This window comes from Gracilinanus agilis, chromosome 2 (genome assembly GCF_016433145.1).
Source record: "Gracilinanus agilis isolate LMUSP501 chromosome 2, AgileGrace, whole genome shotgun sequence".
Classification (NCBI taxonomy): Eukaryota; Metazoa; Chordata; class Mammalia; order Didelphimorphia; family Didelphidae; genus Gracilinanus; species Gracilinanus agilis.
The window spans coordinates 579383039-579410387 of NC_058131.1; the positions used below are offsets into that span (position 1 = coordinate 579383039).

A 27349-nucleotide genomic window follows, 5' to 3' on the forward strand; every position below is an offset into this window, starting at 1 on the left:
CCCCCATGGAGAATATATACATTCTTCATTCATTTCCAACAACACTAATATAATTAGCCATTCTACTGTATTAAGAAAATATATTGAAATTTTTGGTAGAAAGATGATTCAGTGTCACAATTCCTCTGTCAGCCATCAAATTTGGAATTGGAACTTGACTTTTCTATCTTGTGGTTGGTTCCATTTTATCCAGTATTTGCTTTTAGAATTTCAGAACTTTTTTCAGCTATGAAGGTATAAACTGGACTTTTTGTAAGTAATCAGGGACTTAGGGAAGTAGAAATGATGGTCAAGCTTCAAGAGGAGAAGGTAGCCAATTTTTTAAAAAGTGCAAAAAAGATCTGTACCTATGAATAGGAAGGAATTTCACATATTGGCAAATAAATATAGGACTGGTGGGTAAGCTTCCCTTATGATATTTTAATTTTGATAAGGATTCTGCGTTATTCTATGCAAGTAAATTGTTTTGTTTCATAGGGATGTTTCACCAAAAAATGGTCTGAATGTATTTTTCTCACGAGAAAAATATGAAGAATGTTCTTTGACTCCTACTCTAAAGGAACTACTTATTTTGTCCAAAAGGTAAAACTCTGATTTATTCTTTTCTTTTTTATTACAATATTTCATTTTAATATTTAATACTTCATTGTAATAGTTAATAAAATTTATTAAATTTTCATATTTGACCTAACAATTATAAGATAATTATTGATGTATTTTTAATATCTAATCTCAACGAAAATGTCTATTCATCTTTTTTCTTGAATAGTTGTATTGATAATTTAATTATTTAGATAAGTTCTGAAAGAAAACTGAAGTTACAAAGTATCTATTTCAAATGGCAGTAAAATTGTTTTTTTAATTTTAAAGTTTCTACTGATTATTTGTATTCGTATTTTTATTGGAAAGTAAAAATTTAACCTATTTTTTCCTCAAGAATGGGACAGGTGATGAGTATGCAAAGACAAAAATAAAACAGTTCCTTCTCTGAAAGAGCTATTGGGGAAAATTGCATGTACACAGATATCAAATACAATGTATATACTAATAATGTATAAACTACCAGAGGGAGAACATGATCATTTAGGGGTTTGGGTTAGGTTTCCTGTTGGAAGTAGCTTTTAAGAGTACATTTCATACTTGGGGGAGATTCTTGTACAAGGGCAGAGAGATGAAAAGGGTACATAAAATATAGGGAATAAAGGCCACTTTGGAACATAGACTTCATGAAAGTAAACAATCATTTAATAGACATAAAGCTCACTTATGAAATAAGCTTCTAAAGATAAGTTGGAATCAGATTGTGAAGGAATTTAAAGGCCAGAGGAATCTGTGTTTTTATCCTTTTGTCACAGAACAGAACACAAAAAGAGGAGTGACATGATCAGAGTATCAGGAATATTAAGAATATCAGTTTGGCAACTACGTGGAGGATAGATTGGAAAGGAGTAAGATCAGAGGAGGAACAATTAGGCAGCTGTAGAACTCCAGGCTAAAAAAAAAGAAGTTATATTCTTTGTCTCTACTTTTTCATTTCCTACTTCTCAAGCACTTGTAGTCTGGTTTCTGTCTCTACTGTTTTGGAAACTTCTCTCTCCATGTTTAATAATGATTACTTTGTTGCTATATTCCCTGGCCTTTTCTCAGCCCTCATCCAGATCTTTCTACAATATTTGTTACTTTCAGTCACTCTGTTTCACCCCTTTTTTTTTCTGGACATCACTCCATCAGGGTGGTTGTGATTGTAGTACTCCAGGATTTGATGAACACATTTTTATTTTCATATTTTCCCGTGCCCTGTCTGATTTTGTAAACTTTGATTTTTATCTCCTTATAGCCTTTCTCTTTCTAGGGAAGGGTCTTATGAATATTGTTCATGCTGTGTTCACTTCCTTGACCATTTTCATTGATCTTCTTTAGCCCAGTAATTGCTCTCTTGAGCCATGCAAAACTACATGTAATGTTCCAAGTGTGAATGTACCATAGTGCTGTATATAGCTGGAATGTTTTCTTTTTTGTTTTACATTGCAACTTTTATAAATGGCATGAGATAAATGTGCTTAGTCTCCACATTTTCTGGCTATTGGCATATTCTTTTGTTTATTTTATACCTGAATTTGAAATGTGCTTTCCTTTAAAATCAAAATTTGATAGACTAAATGGGAAAAAATGCCTACAATTGATATGATTTTCTCTTAGCTTAGAAAAATGAAAGGAGGAAAATTAAGTGATAAGAATATTTTCTCAGTGGAAATAGTTGAATCGTCATATATTGTGTTGAAAATGTTACTGTTATGATTATTTATACTTTAAGACACAGCCAGACATTTTATTTAGTTTCTAATCTTATCTTCCTAATTCAGAGTTTTCAATTTAGTTTGTTTTAAAACTGGTCTGCTGAAATTTAGCTTTGTTGACTTAATACAAAAACAAAAAAATACCATCAATTTCAATTTTCATTTTTCTACTTCTATTCTTGAACTGATTTTTTTCTACTTTTCATTGTCATGCAAAACTCATTTCCATATTGGTCAATGCTGTAAGAGCAAAGTCATATATAACCTAAAACCCATATTAAAACCAAATATACACTGATGTGAAAGATGACTCCAACAGTTCTTTTTCTGGAGGTAGACAACATTCCCTGCTTGAACTGATTTTTAAAGGAATTATTACTCTAATCATATTGCCTTCAAGAATAGAAGCTTAAAGTCCAAAGTCTTAATCAAAAATTTCAGATAAAAAGTTGTTTATTTTAAGATGAAAGGTTCTTGTAATTTATGTGTGAATATTTTTTGAGAGTTTTCCAAGAAAAACTTTGACCACAGTATTATTTGTAGCTTTTGATATCAAGTTAAATTAAAACAATTAAAAGAGTAGAGGCTTGACATTAGAAAGTTTAAGGCTATATCAGACAAAAGAAAACATAATCAAAATTAAGAATTCTAATTTAGAAAGGCAGGGTAAAAAGGAGCATTGTATACATTTATTTTTAAATAAATTCCCCAAACTTTTAAAGTTTACATATTGGGAACAGTGCAGTTTTGCATACACATGTATATTCACTCTTCTTTTACATACGACATCTGAATAGAAGAGATGAGTAGGTAGTTGACAAAATGAAGGGAAAAAACTTCAAACCATCAACTGAAATAAAATATAATGCTGTAAATGTGGGTAGAGAAGCCCTGTCAGATGCTTTTGGTTTGTATCCTGATGAAGATTTTGACAGCCATTCCACAGTGAAATGATCTTGATGTGCTGCCACCTCATTCTTTGCTGAATGTAGCCAATTTAAGCTGCTAGAATTTCTTGACATTCCTGCATTGGCATATCTGAGTCAGCATCTTGTTGCTGCAGTAGCTTAATTAAATTTGCCAGTTTGTGCCACAAGGACAGACATGTTCTCATATTTAGAGAGACAGCTGCGAAGCAGTATTGTTAAGAGTTGTGGACACGATACTCTTAGGTTTGAATAGCTCTCAAGACTTTTCCTTGTGAGAAATCAATTTGCTATAATACATTTCTCCCAAGATCAGCAGTTAATGTTCATTTTGTTAACCTAAAATATGCTTATTTTTTGGAGAAAGCTTAGTAGTTTAACTATGTCTTCTTTAACCTGTATTATTTTTAAAGCCTTCCTTTAGTGTCTATTCCTAGAATCCTTTCCTTATATACCACTTACTTATTAACAATTGGAATTGTATACTAGCTGTCTGAACTTTAAAAATCAGCAGATCTTGAATTTTTGCTTCATGTTTTGGCTAAATTTTTTTAAGTGTTGTTTTGTCACTTAATCATGTAACAGTATAGCTTCTTATGCATTGTTTTTAGTTCAAATGTTGAGGTACTTTGTAAACAAACATTGTTCACTCCTTTTCCAGGCATATATTTGGATAATTCTTCCTTATAATCTCTGATCTTGAAGTACCAATGACTGTTAGCAGATAGATTTAGTTTTTTCATGAATTACTTTTAGCAGTGTGAAGATCTCTTAAATGCATAGATTTTATTTCTCAATTGTACAGAGCTGATGACCTGGATACTCTTTCTTTTGGGGGGTTTATTTTTCTTTATCCAAACCAATAGCTAAAGGATTGGAGCCACAGTGATAGATCATTTATCAGAAAGCATCTATTTAGAGGGTGGCACAGGTCACCTGGTAGAAGCTTCAATTTCTGTGCTCAATGCTGACCAAGTAGTACTTTTTTTCATAGTTTAGGATTTAAGATTCTGTAGGGATTAAAATTTATGATTGGGCTAAATATAAGAGAATGTGGGCGCTGATATTATAACTCAAGTCAAAATGACTTTATTTAGCAGCTTTATTTACAAAATAGAGAGAAAGAGTAAAGTAGAGAAATGTGAAGCACAGTAGAGTAATCAATCTAGCTTATCACCTTAATTTTCTCTGGTGCCTGGCTCAACTCAGGCTGGGCTAACTAGCCCTCCACTGGAAGGCTGTTTAACCAGAGGACCCGGTGGTGAATAACCATGTGGCTTACCCAAGATGGGGAGGCTTCTCCAGAAGCCAGGAAAGGAGTCAGCCTTTTCACTCACCCACATTGTAGTCCAAAGGGAAGATCCAAGAGCTGACATTCCAAGCCAGAGCTCCTCCAAAGTTGAGTCCAAAAAAGAAAGTGAATTTGGAAAGGAATTTCAGGGCTTTTGTAGTGTTTTTTCCTCATCACTTCCTGTCCCTTCCTCCACTTTATGGGGACCAATTGGAGTCTTTAAATTTGCTTAGCACTGCCTAGGGGGCAGTCAGTCGCTTCTGACTTGTCACCCATTTTTGCAGTTGACTTGTGGACCTCCCCAACTTTAAGGCATTAAGTAAGGATTTTTTCGCTTTTGGAGATGTAAACTCCTGTAGTAAGTATGTTAGGGTTAAGTAGGGGTGTATTTGATTCTGTTGATTAATTCAAAGTGTAGGGGGTTAATTAAATACAATTGGGGTAGTAGAGGGAGAAGGGGATGATGGAGGAATGATGGGGTAAGTAGTTTAACTGCCTGACACACAAATACACAGGGGAATCACACCCACTCCCACAAATACAGGGCAATGTTGAGAATGAGTGGAGCCAGGACTGGGAATGGCAGTTATACCCAACTGTTCCTCACACAAGCCATGGAATAATCCACACAGGTGGTAGGTCCTTGTTTGGTTGTGGAGAAGGAAAATAGACAGTTATAAAAACTATTTAATAAAGTCTTGAAAAGGAAGGTGGGATAGGGTTAGACTAAACTAATGCTAAGGCATTAGCCAACTGCCAATTGGATTGTACTGGCTTCACTGCCTCCAGCACAGGCAGACAGCCTGGCTGGGAAACAAGAGTGGCTGCTGTGAACTTCTCATGCTCCTGGAGATGTTGCTTCAAGCTGAGTCCACGATGACACAGGTAGATGGATAAATCCTTGAACAGCCAGTAATCCACAGACTGGGTTAGATACTCTATGTGATCAGTCCATCCAATCACAGTGACTTGTCCTTCCCTCAGTCTTGACATTTGCCAAATGTTTCCCCAAGATCTCCAAAGACAGGATACAAAATAGTCACCTGGATCCAAGCTGCTTAGCACCTTACTCCTTGCTCTTGGCAGTTCAGACTCTCAACCAACACCTTTACTTTGGATTCTACTCAGAATGTCTATCTTTTCCAGCACAACTCTTGTGTCTTGCTGTCTGTGCATTGCTATATTCCTTTCTACCTATCTTTATGTCTTATCTTACATTTATTATATCTTATATTTTTGTCTTATCTTATATATCTAAAAGTAGACAAAGGGAAAGTTAATTCTGTCTTCACAATTCTTTGTTAAGGCATTTTCATTTGCAAAATAAGAATTGGATCCAAGTTATGAATAATCTTGCATTTATCTATTTAATTGTTTGAAAAAAATACAAAATAAGTGGTTAACCATTTATAAATGTTTGCAGTTAGTCTTTGGACTCATTTATTTGTTTCTCTCTGATGCCTTTTTGCCATTTAGGAAAAAAGAATTCTCTAACATAGCTATACTTAACCTGATTTTTTTTCCAATAAGCAAGAGAATATAGAACACTACTTTGCTTGTGGGCCACTAGGGCTTGGGCATATACATGAATGCTACAGGTACTTCGACAAAATCTCCAAACTACCAATATTTTTGGCGGGAAAGAAGAAATGGGATTTTCAAATTCAGAATCTTTCAGTAGCGTTGTCAATTTAGGTTGTACAACTGTAACAAAATCTGTTGTAAGTTGCCTCTGATAATTACACTAATTTGTTTTTCTTACACAAGAATTTGAGCTTAATTACAGATAATTTACAACTAAACAAAAATGCATTAAAGCATTGTAATTAAATTTACACATAAATATAACACCTGGATGGATAAGTGAAAAGATTCTCTTATTCATAAAGAAATAATAAGTGTAAGACCAGTATCTGTGTCTTTCCTTTTCTGTATATCAGCTGAAAGGTAAGCTTGTGATGCAATAATGTCCTATAGAATATTTAATCTATAATAAGTGCCAGAACTGCAAGATGCAGGTGGCAGAGCTTTGATGGTACTCCAGAATTTACTCTCTTAATCATGATGTATTCTGCCTGGTGATTCAGAATCTAGGAACTCTATGACTGTCAGCCCTAATTTTCAAATACCAATCTTCATGGTAAAAAACAAGTACTTCTAAATTGTAATTAATTTTTTCCCCTCATTTCAGACCTATAGGAGGAAATTTGGATGCATCAGCAAACCCTGTGGAAAATGAACCAACAGTTAATTCAGTAGCTCAAGCAAATGGGGATGTTAAAACCACAATAGAAATTGTTCCTTTCCCAGAACCAAGAATTCCTTATCCTTATTTTTCTCGTTTCTCAGAGAGAGAACAGAAGTGTTATGTGGATTTACAAAACAAATATTCAAAAAAGTCTATAAATTTCAAGACTTTAGGGTTTAATAAGAAGGAATATTTCCAGTATTTGGTATGTATGTTATTCTTTTGTTTCCTTAAAAATTATTGACAAAATTTATTAACTATGCACTTAAAATTTTTAAAACATTTGTATTAATGTAATTATCATTAAGGATTAAGGATTTGAGTTGTGTAGTGAGAAGAGCTTTGATAGTTCAAACAGAAAATGTATTTCCTTGTGCTTCATTTTCATAATAAATGGGAATAGTCTGTTTTAACCTATTTCATGGCTCTTCTGAGGCTCAATTGAACTTTGCAGCACGTAAAGTATTTTTGAGCTGACAAATTCACACAATAGTGATTTATTGGGCACATATGTAAAATCTAGAAGACCTTAGGCTGAATACTGCCCTCAGATATGAGATTTATGATGTTGGCTAAATCACTTAACTTCTTAATCATACTTTAATACTTAACCACATTTTCCTCATTTATTAAAAGGTGGTAAAAATAACATGCCTCACAGAGTTGTTTTGAGAATTTAAAAAAGTATCATAGGTAAAGAGTTGGAGACATCTTAAAACACTATATAAAATTATTTTGATCTGCATTTTCATCAGAGATAATTGACTTAGTATTGTAGTTTTAGTGCTACATTTATAGTCAAGAATTGGTTTTGAAAACTCACACTATTTTACTGTGTGACTGAATCTAATCACTTCTTTCTGGTCCTCAGTTTCTTGTAAAATAAGATAACTGTTCTCAGATCTCTAGGGCTCTTTCTTCTCTAAATCTAAATTTTATGATCCTTTTGCTTTGGAAGTGAATGAGTTTTGAAAGGCTGTATTAGAGGGCTCTGTGTAAAGGATAGTCTTAACAAGCTGACAGGGTTTCAGGCATCTACTCACCAACATGACAAAATTAAGGGATGCTTCTTGGCCATAGTATCATCAAGTCATCTATTAACTTATATTGATGAAGTCATGTATTTTTTTAAGTATTGAAACATATCATGTGTAATGTGTTTAATTGGGTGCCTAAGAATGGAAATAAAAGGTAAGATGTCTGCTTTCATAGAATTTTTAGTCAATGGTTTGCAAATTCTTTGAGGGCTAGCATTTCTTTGCCTATGTTTTTCTTAAATCCTGTTTTATTCAGGTAGTAAGTAAATTATAATTGCTAAGGAAATAGCTAAGATACACTATAATGAGCTTCCCTCTATTTTGCATTTCTGCATTTTTTAGTAGTTGAAATAGGATTTGCCTCCTTATTTCTAATCCAAAGCTGAACCTATTCTCATTTTTGCCAGTCTAGTGTAGTTTAAGAGTTAAAAGGCTTTTATTGGTTTCCCAAATTTCCGATAATATGTTTTATAATAGAGATTCATAAAAGGACAGTTTTTACCACATCTTTAAAAAAATGAATCTATTGTGTTTTGGGGGCAGCTAGGTGGAATGGGTAGAACACTGAGCCAGGTCTCAGGAAGATCTGAGTATATGACACTAGCTGTATAACCCTGGATAAATCACTTAACCTTGCCTCAGTTCCTCATCTGTAAAATGGAGACACACTGGAGAAGAAAATGACAAATCACTCTAGTATCTTTGCCAAAAAAAACCCCATAGTCAAAGTCTAATAGATCGCAGAGTTGGTACAAACCAAACATTAAGTTACATATTTTTAATGATACATAATTTAAAATAATTATAGTATAGAGACAAAATATTTCAGAAATACAAGTAAATAGTTTAAAAATAAGTTGGTACTTATAGGCAGGGGAAGGCAACTGACTAAATGAAAAGTATGAATTATAGGTCATTTTATAAGCTATGCCATTTGTTTCAGGTAAATGTCTTAGCCTAAAAATATGCTTAACTGAATTTTGCATAGTAATTGCAAATAGATAAGAATGACTTAGCATTTCATCCCAAGTATTATTTGTAAATAGTACTTAATTTATTTTTGTAGCAGGCTTTTTCAAAGGTTTTTGAAGTTAGCCCCTTTATTAACAAGTAAATTCTAAATTAATCCAGCAGGATAAAATTCTTATTACATTTAAATTTTTATGAATTTTTGTCTTCTTTAAGGAGTGTTGATACTGGGGCAGGGAGGTGGTTCAGTGGATAGAGAGCCAGGCCTGGAGATGGGAGGTCTTTGGTTCAAATTTGGCCTCAGACGCTTCTTCCTTAGCTGTGTGACCCTGGGCAAATCACTTAACTCCATTTGCCTATCTCTTATTGCTCTTTTGCCTCGAAACCAATACTTAGCATTAATTCTAAGATAGGTAAGAGTTTAATATTTTAAAAAATTATTGTTGAGCTTTTTGAGGAAATCATTAACTCAAGTTATTCCCAGCTGAAATGTTTTGGGAACTTAGTTACTACTATATTAATAAATAAATAAATTCTGTCATCAAGCCTATATAGATATATTTCTTTTTATTGTTGACTAATAGTCCTTAATAATACTAAATACTAAACAAGTTGAGAGTAGTTCTGGTTTCTTTTAAAAATAACTTTAAGTAGAGTGGTTTGTTTAAAAATTTTTTTGATTAAAAGTTTGAACTCATTTTTATCAATACATGTATAAAAATTTTTAGTGAATATAATGCAATAATGAGATTAAAAATGCTAAAATTGATCTTTGGACATTTTTTTTTTACCCTTGTACTTCGGTGTATTGTCTCATAGGCAGAAGAGTGGTAAGGGTGGGCAATGGGGGTCAAGTGACCTGCCCAGGGTCACACAGCTGGGAAATGGCTGAGGCCGGGTTTGAACCTAGGACCTCCTGTCTCTAGGCCTGACTCTCACTCCACGGAGCTACCCAGCTGCCCCCAATCTTTGGACATTTTTAATGGTCCTAAACACTTCATTAATCATCCATATGTTGCCAAGTATTACAGTAGCTTTGCTATAACACTTCAACCTGAATAATTATTATCTGAGTTCTCATTTAAGTGATTATTATACTCCCAACCTACTTATTTTTGGTTTCCCTTTAGGACATGAAAAAATGTGTAAGTGATGAAGTAGCTGAATTTTTAAAGTTTCTTCAGAATGCTGCAAAGAGTTGCAGTCAGGATTATGATACACTCTCAGATGAAGCACTTCGATTCACAAAGGTAAAGAATAGTAATGTTTGTAGATAATATCACTTATGGAAAATGAGTAATAGTATGCAGTAATATTTAAGAATGTGTTTGCATGTAGGAAGCAGAATACTAGAGTGTAAAGAGAACTGGCTTTTAAAATCAGAAGATCTAGGTTCAAGTTGTCTCTTTGATTCCTAGTACTTGTGTGACCTTTGAACAAGGAACTTAAAGATTTTCTCATGTAACATAACAGGGTTGGATTAAATTGCTTTTGAGGCAAAATCCCTTCCAGCTTTAGTGATTCATGATTAATATACTTTAGTTCATTTGTAAATATATTTTCAGGAATCTAGTTTGTACTGATGTCTCAATTTTACTATGTGTTGTCATGTAAAAGTAAAAATGTTATAAGGAATGCTAGTCACCACAGAATTCCGAATTGGAAGGGATCTCAGTGGCCATCTAGTCTAATCTTTGCCCCCAAAAGATTTTTTTCTACTACTTCTTCCCTATGATTGAAGAACTTCAATGAGAGAGATTCTACCATCTCCTGAGAAAGCTTTCTCCTTTGAGAGAGTACTGATTGTTAAGAAGTTTTTCTTTACTTCAAACCTAGATTTGCCTCTTTGCAAGAGTAGGCAGGCTGCTGCAGACATTAGTGAGGCAAAGTAGGCAGTTACTATAGTGTATGTTGACTTTAGTATTGCCATGTCAACTAACATATGTAAAACTTAATGTGTCAAGTGATTTGGAGCTATTCAATCAAATTAGCTAGCTTACTCTGGAGATTATTACCCTAGCATGTTAATTATTAATAGGTCAGCCATCCAATAAAGTAAGAAATTCACTAATGGCTACTTATATTGTAATGGATTTTTATAGTTTCACTTATATATATTATCAGATCAGAAGTTTACTTTTATTTAAAATTGGTCAACTAGGAGCAGCTGGGTGGCTCAGTGGATTGGGAGCCAGGTCTAGAGATAGGAATTCCTAGGTTCAGACACTTCCTAGCTATGTTACTCTAGGCAAGTCACTTAATCCCCATTGCCTAGTATTGATTAGGTAAAAGTTTTAAAATAAATGAAATAAAATAAAATTGGTCAACTAAAGCCTTTAGGAATGCTAAAGAAAAAAAGTGACTAACTCTTCCACTGTGAAAGTAGTATAATCAGAGAAGTTAAAAGATGGAAATATAGGACCCATGTCATTAGATATTCAAAGCAGTGCCTTCTGTGTGGCAAAGGTCTAGAAGCAAAAGTTTACTCTCATTGATTAGGGAATAACTAAACAAATAGAGTTTACTTTAGTGTATTGGAGTGTTACTGTTGCATTGGAAATGAAGACTATGAAGAGTTCAGAGAAACGTGGACAGACTTATTGAACTGGTTCAAAGTGAAAGATACAGAATCAGGAAAACAATATATATGACTAGAAAAATAAGTGTGAAAGGCAAAAATAGAAAAAGAAGTAATATGACAGTTACATTAACCAAGTTTGATTTCTTTGTAATCTTGTCTATTTTATTTCATGTAAAAAAAAGAAAAAGCTAAGTAAAACCCCTCTATTGATCAGTGCTTGTCAATTACTGGGATTTTGTCCTCTTTTCTTCCCTTCTTTATTTTGTTATAAGGGAATGACTCTGTAGGAGGGGAGGATATATTTGGATATAAAGATGATATAAAAACAATATAGGAAAAACATTTTTAAAAGAACATAAAAATAAAGGTTAAAATAAAGCATGAGAATTTTTGCATATGAACTGAAAGGTAGGAAATTTTGTGATTTTTTTTTTCATAAGTGGAATAAGCTAACAATAATTGTTGTTTTGTTAGTAACATTGAATAAGAAACATAGTTTTATGAAATTATTACCAAAATATGATTTTGGAGGACTTAAACAAATTACTTGTTCTTGTTTTTAGTTCCATTGTTTTAGAAATAAGACATTTGTTTTTTAATTTTTAACAATTTTTGATTCTCTAAAAGACTTATTCTTTATTACCAAGGTCTTCCTCATATGAAAGAATTTTAATTGAGTGTTTGATATAGCAGTTGAATCCTTATTAGTCCCTGATGGTCCCAGTTTCATGAAAAGAAAGCATACTTTTAGTGAAGCTTTGAAAAAGTAATATTATCTGTCAGCATCATATAACTAAAAAATTAATAAAGTAGTTATTTTCTGAAAATTTCTCCAATCAGAAAACTTCAAAAGAAAGGAATTCTATTCTAGATGTTGAGCAAATTATAGCTGATTCCACAAAATAATGCACAATATATATGTGAGATATAAAGGTATAAAGATAGATAGGTTATTTCACTGATAAAAGAAATTCTTGGTTGACAAAACTGTCTTTCTCAGTGTAGGACAGCATCTTCTTAGAACCCTCTCAGGTAGCTAAGCCATATTAGAGGGGAAACTGAAGCCCAGGTCTATCAACTATGCCATGTTGCCTTTGAAAAGGTGTAAAATGCCTCATAAATTAATACTGAAAAAAATTTTAGTACTTAGAATTCCCTTTCACCTTCCCTACCTCTATCTAATTCTGCCTGCTCACAGTACAGAGCACAAGTAAGCTTACATTTTGACTTGGGGGTCAGCTGTAGAGTTCCCTCATCATAATGATTGCCTGAAGCATATTTTCACCATACCATAGGAGATATCAGAATCTTGAGTCTGCCTCATCTGCATGATAAAAAGGGACATTGATGTAGGATATAGCAGCAGGAGGCCTTAACCTGAGACCTTTGAATTGGTTTTTTTAATTGATAAATATAATATTTCATATGATACATTGACGATCATATAAAGGAAAATGAATTAGTATCTGATGAAAGCGAGAACCCTAGAACATGAAACAATAGCAACAATTCCAGAATAGGTTGAAAAGAGAAATAAAACTCTTAAAAGAAGAAATTAGGAATGAACTTAGGTTAGAAATCAGAGTTCTCAACATAGAACTAAAAAAACTCAAGAAAAATTTTAACACATGATGGAAAATCTAAAATAGTAGAAGCTCTAAGCCAAAACTACTACTGATCTTAAAAATAGGATGCACAGAGGTAACTTGAGAATTATAGAGTCTACTGAAAAAGCATGAGAAACAAAACCTCTGTCTTGTATGCAGGAAATATAAAAAGACTGTCTAGTGGCCTTAGATCCATCCTAGTTGTGTGACCTTGGGCAAGTTACTTAACTTTGTTTATCTAGCTAGCTCTTGCCCTTCTAGCTTAGAGTTGTTACTAAAACAGAATGTTAGGTTGGTTTTTTTTAAAAAGAAGACGACTTTCTAGATTAGAATTGAATACAGAAAATAAAACATAGGTTAAGAAAATCTATAGACTTCTTCCAGGAAAATGACCTGAACTTTAAACTCCAAGGTATGTATACACGATTTCCATAACAAACAACAAACTTTACAAGCAGCAGCAGAAAGAAAGCATTTATGTACAAAGAAAGATAACTTGGATAACATTGTTATTCTTTATTGAAAATAAGGAAGATCAGACTACAATCCTTTGTTATTCTGCAGACTTGCACCTGATTATCAGTAGAAGTTGGCCATTCAACCAAAAAGAGATATTTAATACATTCCTGCAAAAAAGCCCCCCAAAACAAAACTTGAAAACAGAGGTTAGCAGATTATTCAAGTTATGAACACTGTAAACAGAAGTATAGGAAAAATAAATAAGTAGAATTATCAAGACTAAGTGATGAAAACAGTTTTCTCATATATAAAGGCTGTTGTTTAAGGGGGAAAATCTAAATATTCTGAAAAGCAATTAGGAATGAATACTCAGAAAATGACTAAAATGTCCACATCCTTTGATTCCTAGATTCATTGTTAGATATATGTCCCAAGGATATCAGAGATATAAATATCTTATTGACACCAATATATTTTTGGCAATATGAATTTTAGAGGCAAAGAAATAAAAGCAAAGTATGTGACCATTGATTGGGGAATGGCTAAACAAATCATAGTAAATGCTTGTAATATATTATTACTGTGTCCTTAGAAATTTTGAATATGAAGAATGCAGGGAAGCATGGGAAGACATAATGATACAAAATGAAGTAAAAATAACCAGGAAAACAATATGCAGAATGACTTGAATGTATAAAAATCAAGAACAAAAAAAGAAAACTTAGTGCTTTGTGATTACAATAAACAAGCTGGGGCAGGAAGAAGAAAGAGATGGAGATGTACCTCTTTTCTTTGAAGGAAGGTTGAATTGGCACCATTACTACCAGACAGTATTGTTCAGATGTCCTTAACTGCTTCCCCCCCAACCCCTTCTTTGTTGTAAAGAATGACTCTCTAGAGAAGTGTTAGGATCTATTTAGAAATAAAACATTTATATTTAAATATAAAAACAAAAGATATCAATAAAAATCAAGAACAAAATGCTAACTAAGTCCAAACTACATTTATGCAAATTCGCCATCACCTTCCTTGGTTTGAAATTATACTAGAAGTTATAAAGGTCACCATATTCAGGGATTGATGATAATTGCATGAATAGGATAGCTCTGACTTTTTTAGAATTATTCATATAAAAAAATAGCCTACCAAAAGGTTGTGTATTAGAAAGAATATATGTATATTTTTTCAGACTACTTTCTTGATCAAAATAAATTGTAAAAGATCTCAAATTATGTTTAGCAGTTAGAAGAAAATATTTGTGTTTCAGAATCAAGAAGATGATAGTTCAGTTACCAAAGAAAAATTTTTTGTTTCCCTAATCACTTGTCTGTTATTACAAACAATATAAACTAAGAATAAAGTCACATTTCAGCTTTATAATTAAACTTCCAAGTTTCATAAATATTTTGCAAGGGAGATAATCCTTGCAGTTAAAATTACTTGTAATTTACCTCACCAAAGAATTAGAAATTATGGGAATGCCCATCCATTAGAGAATGGCTGAAAAAATTCTGGTATATGATTATGATGAAATACTATTTTGCTATAAGAAATGATGAACAGGATTCTTTGAGAAAAACCTGAAGACTTACATGAATCAATGCAAAGTGAAGTGAGCAGAACCAGTAGAACATTTTATATAATACAAGAAATATTGTATGATGATCAACTTTGAATGATTTAGCTATTCTCAACAATGCAGTGATATAAGGTAATTCTGAAGGTCTTGTAATGAAAAATTATGAGAAAGGACTTGATGCAGTTTGAAGGTAACTGACAGGGCTCAAACCTACCATGAACTCAGAGAAAAAACAAACCTTCCATGTTTACAGACTAACTTGGCTCCCAGATGTGGAAGCTTCCAGGACTAGGCAGACTAGCTGTCCTACAGTTATTTCAAAATATCAGCATTCATTTGAAATGTTAAAATAAACAAAGAGAAGAGGCCCAGTGACACTTTTTATTTAGATAGCACAAGGGTTGTCTTTTTTATATTTCTAAACCCTTTTAGCTAGGCTTCCCAGTCTCCTTCAAGGGCCAAGGACTTTCTCTGCCTGGTTGCACACTTGCCTGATGAGAACATTGTCTTCCTTCTTTCTTTCAATTTGGGGTTCCTGGGCAATGTGGATGAGGCCAAGCTGGCCTGGGGGCAGGGAGGGGTAAGTAGTGTTCCAGAGCCTCAGGGAGGTGGGGAGGTAACAAGGATGAAACCGCACACTACAGTGGGACAGCAGGGGCTGGGAAGCAATGCAGACTAGGGTAAGGTTGGCACTTGGGGTGTGGAAGAGACAGAACTGTCATGTAGCAAACAGAAAAATGACTGTCTTTAAGATTTTTCTAATTCTTTAAAAAAATTTTATTGTGTATTTGTAGGGAATTTATAGGAAAATATGTACTTTTAAAAATAAATTTTAAGAACTAAAGAACTAAAATATTTTAAAGAAAATAATGGACCTTTAACCTTACACAGCTAAAGTGCGGATTATATATTTGCAGAGCTGACTTGACAGTTAAGAAAGTGTATGATTTTTTTTTTTTTACTTCAAAGCCTTCTTAACAAAATCCTTTTACTCTAAAAAAAATTTGGTTTTTTCCCCCCACAAGTCCATGACTTAGGGGGATGTCTGCCACAAGTATGTGAAGACTTCCTTGGCAGAAAGGACAGATAATAATTTGTTCCAGAGGCCATGGAAACAGGTGCTGTGGAGGTTTTAGAGTTTGGTCAGACATTAAAGATACCAAGGTCATCCACTGCATCCTGGGCCATTGCCAATCATCCTGACTTTTGTTTTGTCACTAGACTTGTATGACTCTAGAAAAGAGAATGAGTTTGATGACTTCATGGAACTCTGCCTCACTTAAATCCAATTCATATGCAAGTCAGGATATCACTCTGTGATGTCATTAGTCATCTTTGAAAATGGAAAGACAACCACAATATGTAAATATGTTTTGCATGACTATTCATGTATAACCAATATAAAATTGCTTTTTCCTCGAAATGGAGAGGAGGGGAGGGAAGAAGGAGAATTTGGGACTCAATTTTTTTTAGTGAATGTTAAAGTTTTGTTTTTACATGTAATTTGAAAGAAATTATTAAGAATAAAAAAATAAACTTGCCTTACCTGTTCTTGATACTTTGAATAACATAATTTTAAACTGTTTAAGTCACTCCACATTGTTTTGTTATCTTTTTAAGTTATAATTTTAAATTCCATTAATTTCTCCAATTGTCTTAGTAGCTGGTGAAAAGATGTATAATTTTTTTATAATTTGATTTCATCATTCCGAATAACAATTTTCTTTTTGTTTTAGGTTTTAATGTTTTTAATTTTAATTTTGTTCAGTGTTTTAAAAGCAGATGACCTAAGATTTATCTTCAGTATAATAATTAAACATGAACAAATTAAAATAAGAATATTCAGAATTCTGTTTAGTTATACCCTGAGATTTTTACTTTTTTTGATCTGAAATAATTATACAATCTGATTTATTTTTTAGGATATTGTTAGAAAACTACTACGCATACTGATTCTTCTTTCTTTTTCTTATAGCAATTTTTAAGTGCTTCAATTGAACAAGTGAAAAAGTATCCAGAAATCTACTCACTCCATGAAATCACTAGCTTAATGGGATTCCTCCCAACTAGAACAGAGATGGGATTAAAATTAGAGAAAACTGTCCTTGCATTGGTAAGGTATATTTGTACTTCAAGGATTAAAATTTTTAAGAAATTATTTCTTTGCATTGAACATAGGCTTCATTGTATATTTTGAGAGTTTTTTCATATGATAATAGTATGTATTTTTTTCATTGCTTAAATGGATCACTGATTTTATCACTGAGCATCTCCCCTAATGTGGATTATCTAGCCACACCTTAATCTGCATATTTCTTATTTCTGTCTTTCACATATTTATAAAACATCCAAACAATGTGCTAGAAGTCTTCTGGGTTCTTGAATATTTTAGGAATACATGCATATGTAACTTAATTCTCACTATGTAATTGACCTACTTCATTTTTCCAATCATTCATGCCCTAGTTATAAAGCAGTCACTACAATAAGGAGACTTGAAATAGACAACACCTACTTGCCGAGTGGAGAAACATCTCTCCCAACATTAAGTTCAATTCAGTTAACATTTATTAAGTGCCTACTCTATATTGGGCAGTGTACTAAATGCTGGGCTTACAAATAAGAAAAAGAAAGACAATCTCTATCCTCAAGGAACTTCCTTTATAATCAGGAAGACATCTCGCAAAGGAAAGCTGAAAAGCAAGTGGGGAAAGAAGGATAGCCACCAGGGGGCAGCTTTTTTGGGGGACATGGAGCCTAACCAAGTAGAGCTGCTGATAGAGAAGGGAGAATACCTAGTATTGGCTTATAATATTTATTTTGTAAGAGCTGATCATGAAAGATCTTGAGTAGTATTGCTTTCAAACAATAAATGAACAAACAAACAAACAAATAAATGAAATTGTATAGAGCAGTGATGGGCAAACTTTTAAAGAGGGGGCCAAAGGAAAGGAAATGCTCATCTGTCCGTCTGTTTCTAAGGCAACTCTTTCGAAGTTTCATTGTATTGCATCCTACTCATTGTATTTGTCAGATTAGGAATAACATCCCCCAGATGGATAGAACATTTCAGGGGGCTGCATCTAGCCCACAGGCCTTAGTTTACCCATCATTAGCATAGAGAAAAGAGGGTACAGAAAGCCAGATCATTCTAAAAGCATTTGAGAATAAAAATGGTATTAAAATAAATTGGTGAAAAATTAAACTAATCTGTTAACACTTTTTATAACAAATTCTTTTCTTCATCAATCACAATGGAATCACCACACTAGGAAAAGAGCCTCTAGATTTCTAGTGTGTTATATTAAGAAATGGAAAGGCAAAGATAGGAGTAGTAGCTGAATCTAAACCAAGTATGCACAGAAGAAATCTTTACCACTCTGTGCTTGAAGCTGAGCAGTATACTGAATACTTGTTTAAGATCACAGTTGGTATTATTATTCCAAAATGTGACTGATAGTATAGTCCATTTTGTTATACATGATATACATTAACAAGAACCCATTTGATATACATGATATATAAAGGACATACTTGATGAAAAGATGAGAAAGAAATAGTTATAGCAGACCTCATCTTCATAGTTGCTCAACTTGACAGAAATGTATGGAAGAAAAAAACTCAACTTTTTTGGTTAATTATGAGACAAATTTGATATTTTTGGTTTTACTTCTTTGCCAAATGAGTATTCCATATACATATTAGATCAGAAAAAGTTTGTACATGAAACTGGGTATCTAATAAATGCCACTTATTTTCTTTTAAAATATATAAAAATACAAATTTCAAAACAGTTCTGCTTATTTGTGGTTGTTTCTTCCTTTCCTTCCCTTCTGTGAAATTTTTAATTTTTAATATGTCAAAATTTCACTTTAAAGGAATTCAGAAGTTTTGTCCCATTTATGTATGTTGAGACCATCCAAAGTGTGTTAGATAAAACCACAGGGAAAACGTTTACAATTCTTTGATTTTTTTTTAAATAATAAATTTTGTTAATATTTTATTATATCACTGATATTTTCCCTGGGTCCCTTATCCTCTCTCCTCCCTGAGAGCTATCTCTTACAACAATTTTTTTAAAAGAAAAAGAAAAAAATCATTAAAACCAAATTCCACATTGAAAATAATATGATATTATATTCCACTGTCATGGCCTTTCTACTTCTAGGGATGGAGGAAGGCATGTTTTCTTACATCTTTTCTTTGGGACTAAACTTACTGTTCTTTATTTCACATTATGTATATTACATATAAGTATTCAGCTTAATTTTTTTTGTGGTGATTGTTCTTTCTGTTTACAATGGTATGTTATTGTTTATGTTATTTTTCTGGCTTTGCTTACTTCACGTTATATTAGTTTATATAAATCTTTCCGTGCATATCTGTAATTCCTTGTTTGTTGTTTCTTATAACATAGTAATATTCCATTATGTTCTTTTACCACGATTTGTTTAGCTATGTTTATTTCCATTTTTTTGTTGTCACAAAAAGTGTTGCTAAAAATACTTCATTGTTATTTGGTTATTGTATTAAGTGAAGCAGAAAATCACAATGTATATTCATTGACCGGAGATGTTTGCCACCATCTAGAGGAAGTCCACTTCAAAGTCTAAATTCAGGAGAGATTTCCTATAAAGTCTGAGGTCTAAAGTGTGAGGTTTCTCACTTGGTTTTGATGGTAGATAAAAGCAACAGCCACTTAGAAGAGTTTGGCCTAAAACTTCAAAATCATAGTCAAAAAAGAAAGTCTGTTTTCTATATTATAATATACAGTTGATTAGATAACACAGAGCTAGTTCATTAGTACATTTATCTTGGATTGACACTTCAAATGAATGGTAAACAGGGCCCAGACTTGAATAACAGGAAAAGAGTAGCCTGTTTGCAGCTGGAGGAATGCATAATGCTTTTAAGTATTCAGAGATGCTTCATGAAGCAAAAATCCATCCTTTTTAGTGCCATTATTCTTCTGGTAATGCTTTATGTTGGCAAATCTGGAAACGTCACAATCCGAAGAATTAGACTAGTATATGACATAAATGAAAGGGAGAGATGGATGACAAACCTAAAGAAAGGACAATATATTACTAGGGATAGATGATCCACATGTGAAAAATGGTGTTAAAAATAGTTAACTAAGCTTATGATTAAAAAAGAAACAAGCCTTTTCTTGTATGGAATCCAGTAAAGGATAGCATGTACCATAGGGCTAAATGCTGCAAAAATACAAAAGTAATGGTAAAAGACCTAGAACCATGTTGATGAACCCATGGCACATGTGCTGGAAGGGGCTGCTCCCCTCTGCCTCTCCACACTCACCTGAGGACGTTTCTCACAGCACCTCCCCCTCTGCCCAGTTTCCCAATGGAAGTGCTTCCTCCTGCCCCAGTCTGGGATAAAGCATGGGGTTCACATGCAGTGTGAGGGTTGCAATTTGGGGACTCAGTTTCTATGGTCTCTAAAAGATTTGCCATCACTGACCTAGAGGGTTTTTTTTAAATATGTGGAATCCTTATGGAGAATTTTAGGAATATATGTACAAGGGTAATATAGGATGAGAAGTGATTGATAGTAATCTGCACTATCAGAAGAATATAATATTTATAAAGCACTTATTAGCCCAATACCTGGCAAGTAGTAGGTGCCCAAATAAATGCTGTCCTCCTCTCCTTTTCATCCTTCTGACCCCCTCTTCAAATATTGAAATATGTTTCTTATTCACAAAAGACTCCCATCTCCCAACTTTGGACCTTTTCATCATCTGTCCCCCATCTCTCCTGCTTTATCTCATCATCTGGCTTCTTTTATATCCCATCTAAAAATCCTACTTTCTGCAAGAAGCCTTTTCCAATTCCCCTTAATGCTGGTGTCTTCCCTCTGTTAATTCCATTTTATGTTTTGTACACACACACCTTATTTGTACAAATGTTTTTGTTGTCTCTTCTGTTACTTTATGAACTCCTTGAAAAGACGGACTGTTTTTTGCCCTTTTTTTGTATCCAGTGAATAGCACAATCCAAGTGCTAAAAAAAAGATTGCTGATTATGTCCTTATTTATGTTTTTCATGCTACTTTATACAAATGTTTATTGCTAATATGATATAGCTTATCATATGTCTTTGCATTTGGAGTTTTGCATTTGCAGTTTTGATTAAAATGGAGAAGTAAAAGTTCAACACAACTATTTAATCTACATTGAGAACCCATTATAATCTATGTTCCAGCACAATCTACTACAACTTACCTCTAATAGAGAAAGAAGCTAGGTAGACTGTAGAAGAGGAAAAGAGATTTAGCATGATATATTCTAGGTCCCATTTTTCCTACTCCTAAAGTGATAATGGCAGAATCATCCTAGCCTATCCTCTTGTAAGGAACCCAGTGGTATTTATTAAGCAGATAAGGACTTACCCTACCATAATAGTTCCCATAGTCTTTCATACAAAGGGAATCCCTGTAGTAAAATCTTGAATCTTGAGCCACATTTTTGAGACTTTTCCCCATTTTTCAACCCCTTGGGTTTTCTGTCTTAGAAATATTTCTTTGTTCTCACTAAAACACTTTGGTCTCTAATGTTTGCTTCACTGGGGCCACAGCATAGATATTATGGTAGTGAAAATTGCAGTGATTTTTAGGGTAACCTTTTCCTTTGAAGAGTTGCTGCTCTGACCTGAACACTAGCAAGATCAATCTGATGAAGACTGTGTATATTTCCTATTTATAGCTATCATTCTATTTGAGGACCTTTGCTTGTTAAGTATTTACTAATAAACTTTGGCTATGTCAAATAATTTTGAATTAAAATGTATTTTTCTAAAATAAAAAAATGGAAATTTACTAAGAAAAAAACTAATTTTCTTTGTTATTTAGGGTAATGTAAGATTTGCCAAATTATCCTTTCCCTTAATGCCTGCTGAGTTGCAACTCTCCATAGATTATAAATCTACATCAACTATTGAAACACCAGAGCAGAAAGCTGCTGCGATGCATTATGTGAGTAAAACTTACCACGTTGATTGTTGTCAAATATTTCAAAGTGAGATAAATAAAGGCAAGTGATTATTTGTCTTTTGTACATCTCATAGAAAGCTTTAAGATAATTTAATGTTAATTGACCGAGACACCTTTCCCCAAAACTTTGTTCTAGATTTTATTTATATTTGATTAATAAAGAAACACGTTATTCAAAGAAGTAACTGAAATGTTTATTGTTTTCAGGATATTAGTACAGATCCAAATGCAGAAAAGCTTGTATTGAGGTATCATCCTCAAATAGCTCTCACTAGTCGATCATTATTTACCTTGTTGAATAATCATGCACCTAATTACAAGGAACAATGGGAAATTCCAGTGCATGTGAAGATCATACCTGTTACAGGTTTGTGATTTCTATAATACTGATTTTGGAAGAGGGAAGAAAACACTTTATTGTTGTATAAACTTCTTTTGCTCTTTACTAACACTTATAGGCAAGAAGATAAAAATCTTGTTTAAGGCACTGATGAATATAAATGGTGTGGGGGGTGTGTGTGTGTGTATGCGCGCGCGCGCGTGTGTGTGTGTGTGTGTGTGTGTGTGTAGATAGCTACAAAATGTGCCCATTTGTATTTATATTGTGTTTTGGTTTATCTTTCTTTCATTTATGTTGTTTAATTATGCATGTATTTTACTGATGCTGCTTACTTTACCTAGTATTATTTCATGTCTCCCATGTTTCTATAAATTCCTTATATTTCTTTTTTCTTAGAATACAAAAATGCTTCTATAACTAGTATTGAATAATTTTTTTTTTATGTCTAGAGGGTTGTTTTCCCCTTAATTACCTTTTTTTTCGTGATAAGATTTGGAGTCCAAATGAATTTTATGATTTTGTTTTGTTCTTTAAAAAAGTAATGCTTTAGCATTAAATGAGTAGTTTGGGTCATATCATTATTTTATTGTTGTTGTCCAACCATGAACAATAAATATCCTTCCAATTTATCTTTCTTTATTTCTTTAAAAAGCATTTTATACTTGTATTTACATAAGTCTTGAGTATGTCTTGGCATATTAACTCCCAAATATTTAATGTATTTTGTTTTTATTTCATTTTTGTTCACCTCTTAAATATTCTTTTGTTACCTTAACAATTGTAAATCAACATAAACATTTCAAAATTTAAAGAAAAAGGAAAAACATTGAGTAAGAAATGACATCTAATTGTACGAAATGATTTTTTTAAAGGCATAAATATACAGAAATATATTGTTTGACAAGGTGTTTGCTTGTCAAGACAAGGGTACAGCATATTTATAGACTGACCAAAGGGAACCATTGAAATGGAAGAAACTAAATATATATCAAAGAGAGAGGCAGAATAACCAAAACTAGAGCCTGGGGGAGTAGAAAATAGGATAGGGTCAAGGGCCCAGGTGGCAACATTTTTTGCTCCAAGAGCTTAGAAATTGTGCAAGTAAATGTGGCTCTAATGAATTTTGATTTCACACTTTCTGTATCTCTGTATACTCTTTTTAACATAGTGCCTTGACTATAATGGACACTCAGTGTTTGTTTTATGAATTTAGACTTATTGATGTTTTATCTGCACTGTTTTTTAGTGGTTTTTTGAAAATAAAGAACTATACTTATGTAAAATTGAATTGATTTAATTTTGTCTTAAAATCATTATAAACTTTCTCAGTCAAAACTACTAGTTGTCCTCTGTTATCAAGGAGAAAAACTGATGACAAAGTCATCTTATAGTTTTCTAGACCATGTTCCACCTCATTACTGAGAATAGAAACAACCTCTAGAGGGACTGCAATTAACATTGAGTTGGGATAGGGAACCTATCTACATTATATTCATGAAATGAAATGCCCTCTTTACTGGTTAAAATATTTTTTTACACTGTAGAGTAAGCAAAATGTTCTTGATGGCTAATGACATTCACTGTCTAGCAAAGAAGAAGTTGATTGGATAATAAAATTTTAATAACTTCAGTTCCTAAAAATTTTCCCTAAGGTATGAATTTCATTTAACTTTTAAAAAATTGGACTAGATTTGAGAGAACCATCTTTATTTCAGATCACATTAGAAAACCTAAAATGCCTTTTGTTCCAATTCCTTATACAAGAAAAAGATGAAGTATATTTCTCTTGGCAGTAGAATCATAGAACTTTAGAGCATAGGAAGGATTTTGGAGATTATCTAGCCCAATTTTCTTCATTTTACAAACAAGTTTAGACAAGTTTAATGACTTGCTCACGGTCACACACAAAAAAGTGATTACTCCAGAATTATATTCAGATTTCTGTCTTTGTCTAGTATTCTTTATAACATATATACTGTGTTACCTCCCATTCTACTTTTATCAAATATTAATACCTTTTTATCTTATCAAAAGGTTCCAAGCCAATGAAAATAATTTATATTGACTCACCTCTTCCCAAAAAAGAAATGACAGTGAGAGAGAGAAATCAAATTTTTCATGAAGTTCCATTGGACTTTTTGACAACCAAAAACTCAGCTATTCCTGTCTCTGCTGTATTTATGGACAAACCGGAAGAGAATATATTTCAGTGGGATGTAAGTGATGCCTGGATGAGGAAACAAATTTATAAATATCTGTTTTTGTTTCACTTTTGTAAATTTTATAAAAATGTAAAATATGTCTATATACTTTATTAAGTGGTATATATGCCAGGTATCACTCCATCAGATGCTCAGAATGAGAAACAAAAATGAAATAGACTTTGCTTTCAGAAGCTTAATCACTTTAAGTGCACCTTAAGAAATTCCCACAACTTCTATTTCATAGGATCACAAGCTTTTTATTAATAGTATAATGGTTTTGTTTTATTAAGGTGCCTTCTGATATTAAGCAGTCCCGAAGAATTGAGATTTTTGATGATTTGGATATGGGTTTTGATGAGGATGTAACGGAATTAGAAACTTTTGGAGTAACAGCTAATAAACCTTTAAAAATTTTGAATACATCAAACCTTCCCACATCATCTACAGAGGCAACCCTTCCCACAACATCTAATACAGCAACTATTCTTTCTAGTCCTATAAATTTATCAAAGATTCTGACTGAACAATTGAAAAAGGAGAAACAACTTATGACCAGTGTAAACAGTGGGCCAGAAGAGCTGAAAATTAAAGATAATCAGGAATTTTTATTATGTGACAACCTTCAAGATCCTAAAAAAATACAGCTTTATTCATGTAGTAGTGAGTCAAAGCAGTCTGAATGTGATTCCTCCTCAATCAAAGATTTTGAAAAAGAAAAAATTGAGGTAAGTGAAGAAAATGATACAACTACAGATGAAGAATGTGGTGCTATTAAACTAAATGTTTTGGAGAAAACAAATACTTTTAAAGAAAGAATTGATATATCAGAAACAAATAAGACTCAGAATGTTTCTTGTAATAGTGATACAGATGAAGAACGTTTAATTATTGACATAGAATGTAAAAATCATGATAATGGGAAGCAAGAGGTTATTACCCTTAATTCAAGTCCTCTACCAGATACTTTAAGGATGCCTATGCCTTCTTCAGAAAACTTAGCTGAAGCTACTTGTAATCATGAGCAGAAAAAGTGTGCTACAAAAAAGTCTGGCAAAAGATTATATAAGAAATTTGATCCAGTTGGACAAATTTTAAAAATGCAAAATGAACTTTTAAAACCAACTTCAAAAAAAGTGCCTGAGCAGATCTTTGTGAATTTGGAAAATTCTAGGCACCACCTTGCTCCAGAGCAACCAGCCACTGTTACCGATACTCCTAAGTCTAAATGGTCTTCAATATTTCACAAGCCAAAAGAACGTAAGTAGACATTTATAATTGTTTTTTACATTACATTTTCAGCATATAGTTTTCCTCGCTCCTTTTCCTCACATACTTTCTTTGATTTTTTTTTCTACAATCTTTGTGTAAAAATTGACCTTTCTTGTTGCTCTTAAGTCCACTACTTAATATAATACTGCTTCTTCTAAGCCTTAATTTCCTTTGTGTAAAATAAATGGGGTAAATTAACAAATTCTAGATTGTGTCATTCAAATAAAATGCAAGGAGCCCAAGGGGTTCTACCAAAACGAAAAGTTCTACTGGAAGGCAAATGTAGTGTCTGTTTTGTTGTTTTTGTTGATTATGTTCAGTATGTACTTTCATTTGATGGACAGAACCATTACAAGGATTGTGATGTATGTGATGTGTGAAGAATGGGTAAACTAATCAAAGAGAAAAGTTGGTTTTGTATTGGTCTAGAATCAGTATTTGAATTTACTTGGTAATGTATTATTATTGATTCAACTGTTCAACTGTCTTGGCACAAGGCCATTAAAATACTCATTTCCCAGTTTTAATTACATAGTTTTTGTATCAATATCCCATATATATAATTAGATGTGAATATGGGCACAACTAATATTCCAGAAAAATCATATCCTTTGGCAAAAGAAGATATAAAAAACCATACTTCCGGAATTGAGAAATTAAGGTCTCTTTCCTCTCTTTGTCTCTATCTGACTTCACTGTACTAGGGTTAAATAACTTTACTTTTAAAAGTGAACTAGATAGTTTTTTCCTTCTCTCTCTAAATTTCTTTTTTATCTGTCACTTTTTCTCTGAAAGTAAAGGAAGTAGTATTTCAAAGGGATCTTAGATCAAGAACTAGAAGGGACCCTTTTATTTTGTAGTTGAGAAAACTGGAGCCCAGAATGGTTAAGTGAGTTGACCAAGGTCACATAGGTAGCAATTATGGAAAACAGCTTTTGAACTGAAGTCATCTGAGTCCAGAGCCAGTATCCTTAACCATATAGCTTCAGATCTTTCTTTCAAAGACTATTTTCCCCTGAAAAGAAGCAGAAACAGTGGTTGGATTAATAAGAGAGAAAATGGCCACACAAAATTGAAAAGAAGATAATCTATAGTTAATCCTATTGATAATTCATTATATCATTTTGTGATTTGTATTTATTAAACATATTGTGGTAATATAATTAGCATGTATAAGATTCAATTTATCAAATCTATTATTTTTAAGGATTGCTACCACACAGCCTCCAGATGTTTGTTGAAAACAAATCAGAATACATAACTCCTCAAGAAGGAAATCTTGTTTATAAGTTATTCAACTTTCAAGATCTCCTGTTACTTGTGCGTTGTAGTGTCCAGAAAGTAGAGACAAGACCACGTTCCAAAAAACGGAAAAATGTTAGGAGGGTAAGTAATTACTGAAGAAAAGAGAGGACTTGGATGAGAGAGAGAATTGTATACTATAAAGAGTATTCAGTTTGCAATTAGAGGTCTTGGGTTCAAAATTTGCCTCTGTCTCTTGCTACCTTTGTGATCTTAAGCAATTTATTTA

At 32.8% G+C, this 27349-nt stretch overlaps 1 protein-coding gene across 1 annotated transcript in view; it reads left to right on the forward strand.

The window, feature by feature from the left end:
• Positions 1-9898: 9898 nt before the first annotated feature.
• The window catches only part of ICE2 (interactor of little elongation complex ELL subunit 2), a 53588-nt gene continuing 36137 nt past the window's right edge, over positions 9899-27349 (forward strand). The window contains exons 1-7 of the mRNA XM_044662439.1: positions 9899-10018; positions 16970-17107; positions 21865-21987; positions 22213-22372; positions 24380-24561; positions 24840-25806; positions 27026-27204. Of these exons, the coding sequence (XP_044518374.1) occupies positions 9902-10018; positions 16970-17107; positions 21865-21987; positions 22213-22372; positions 24380-24561; positions 24840-25806; positions 27026-27204 (1866 nt within the window). The 5' untranslated portion in view covers positions 9899-9901. The remainder of the gene's footprint in view (positions 10019-16969; positions 17108-21864; positions 21988-22212; positions 22373-24379; positions 24562-24839; positions 25807-27025; positions 27205-27349) is intronic.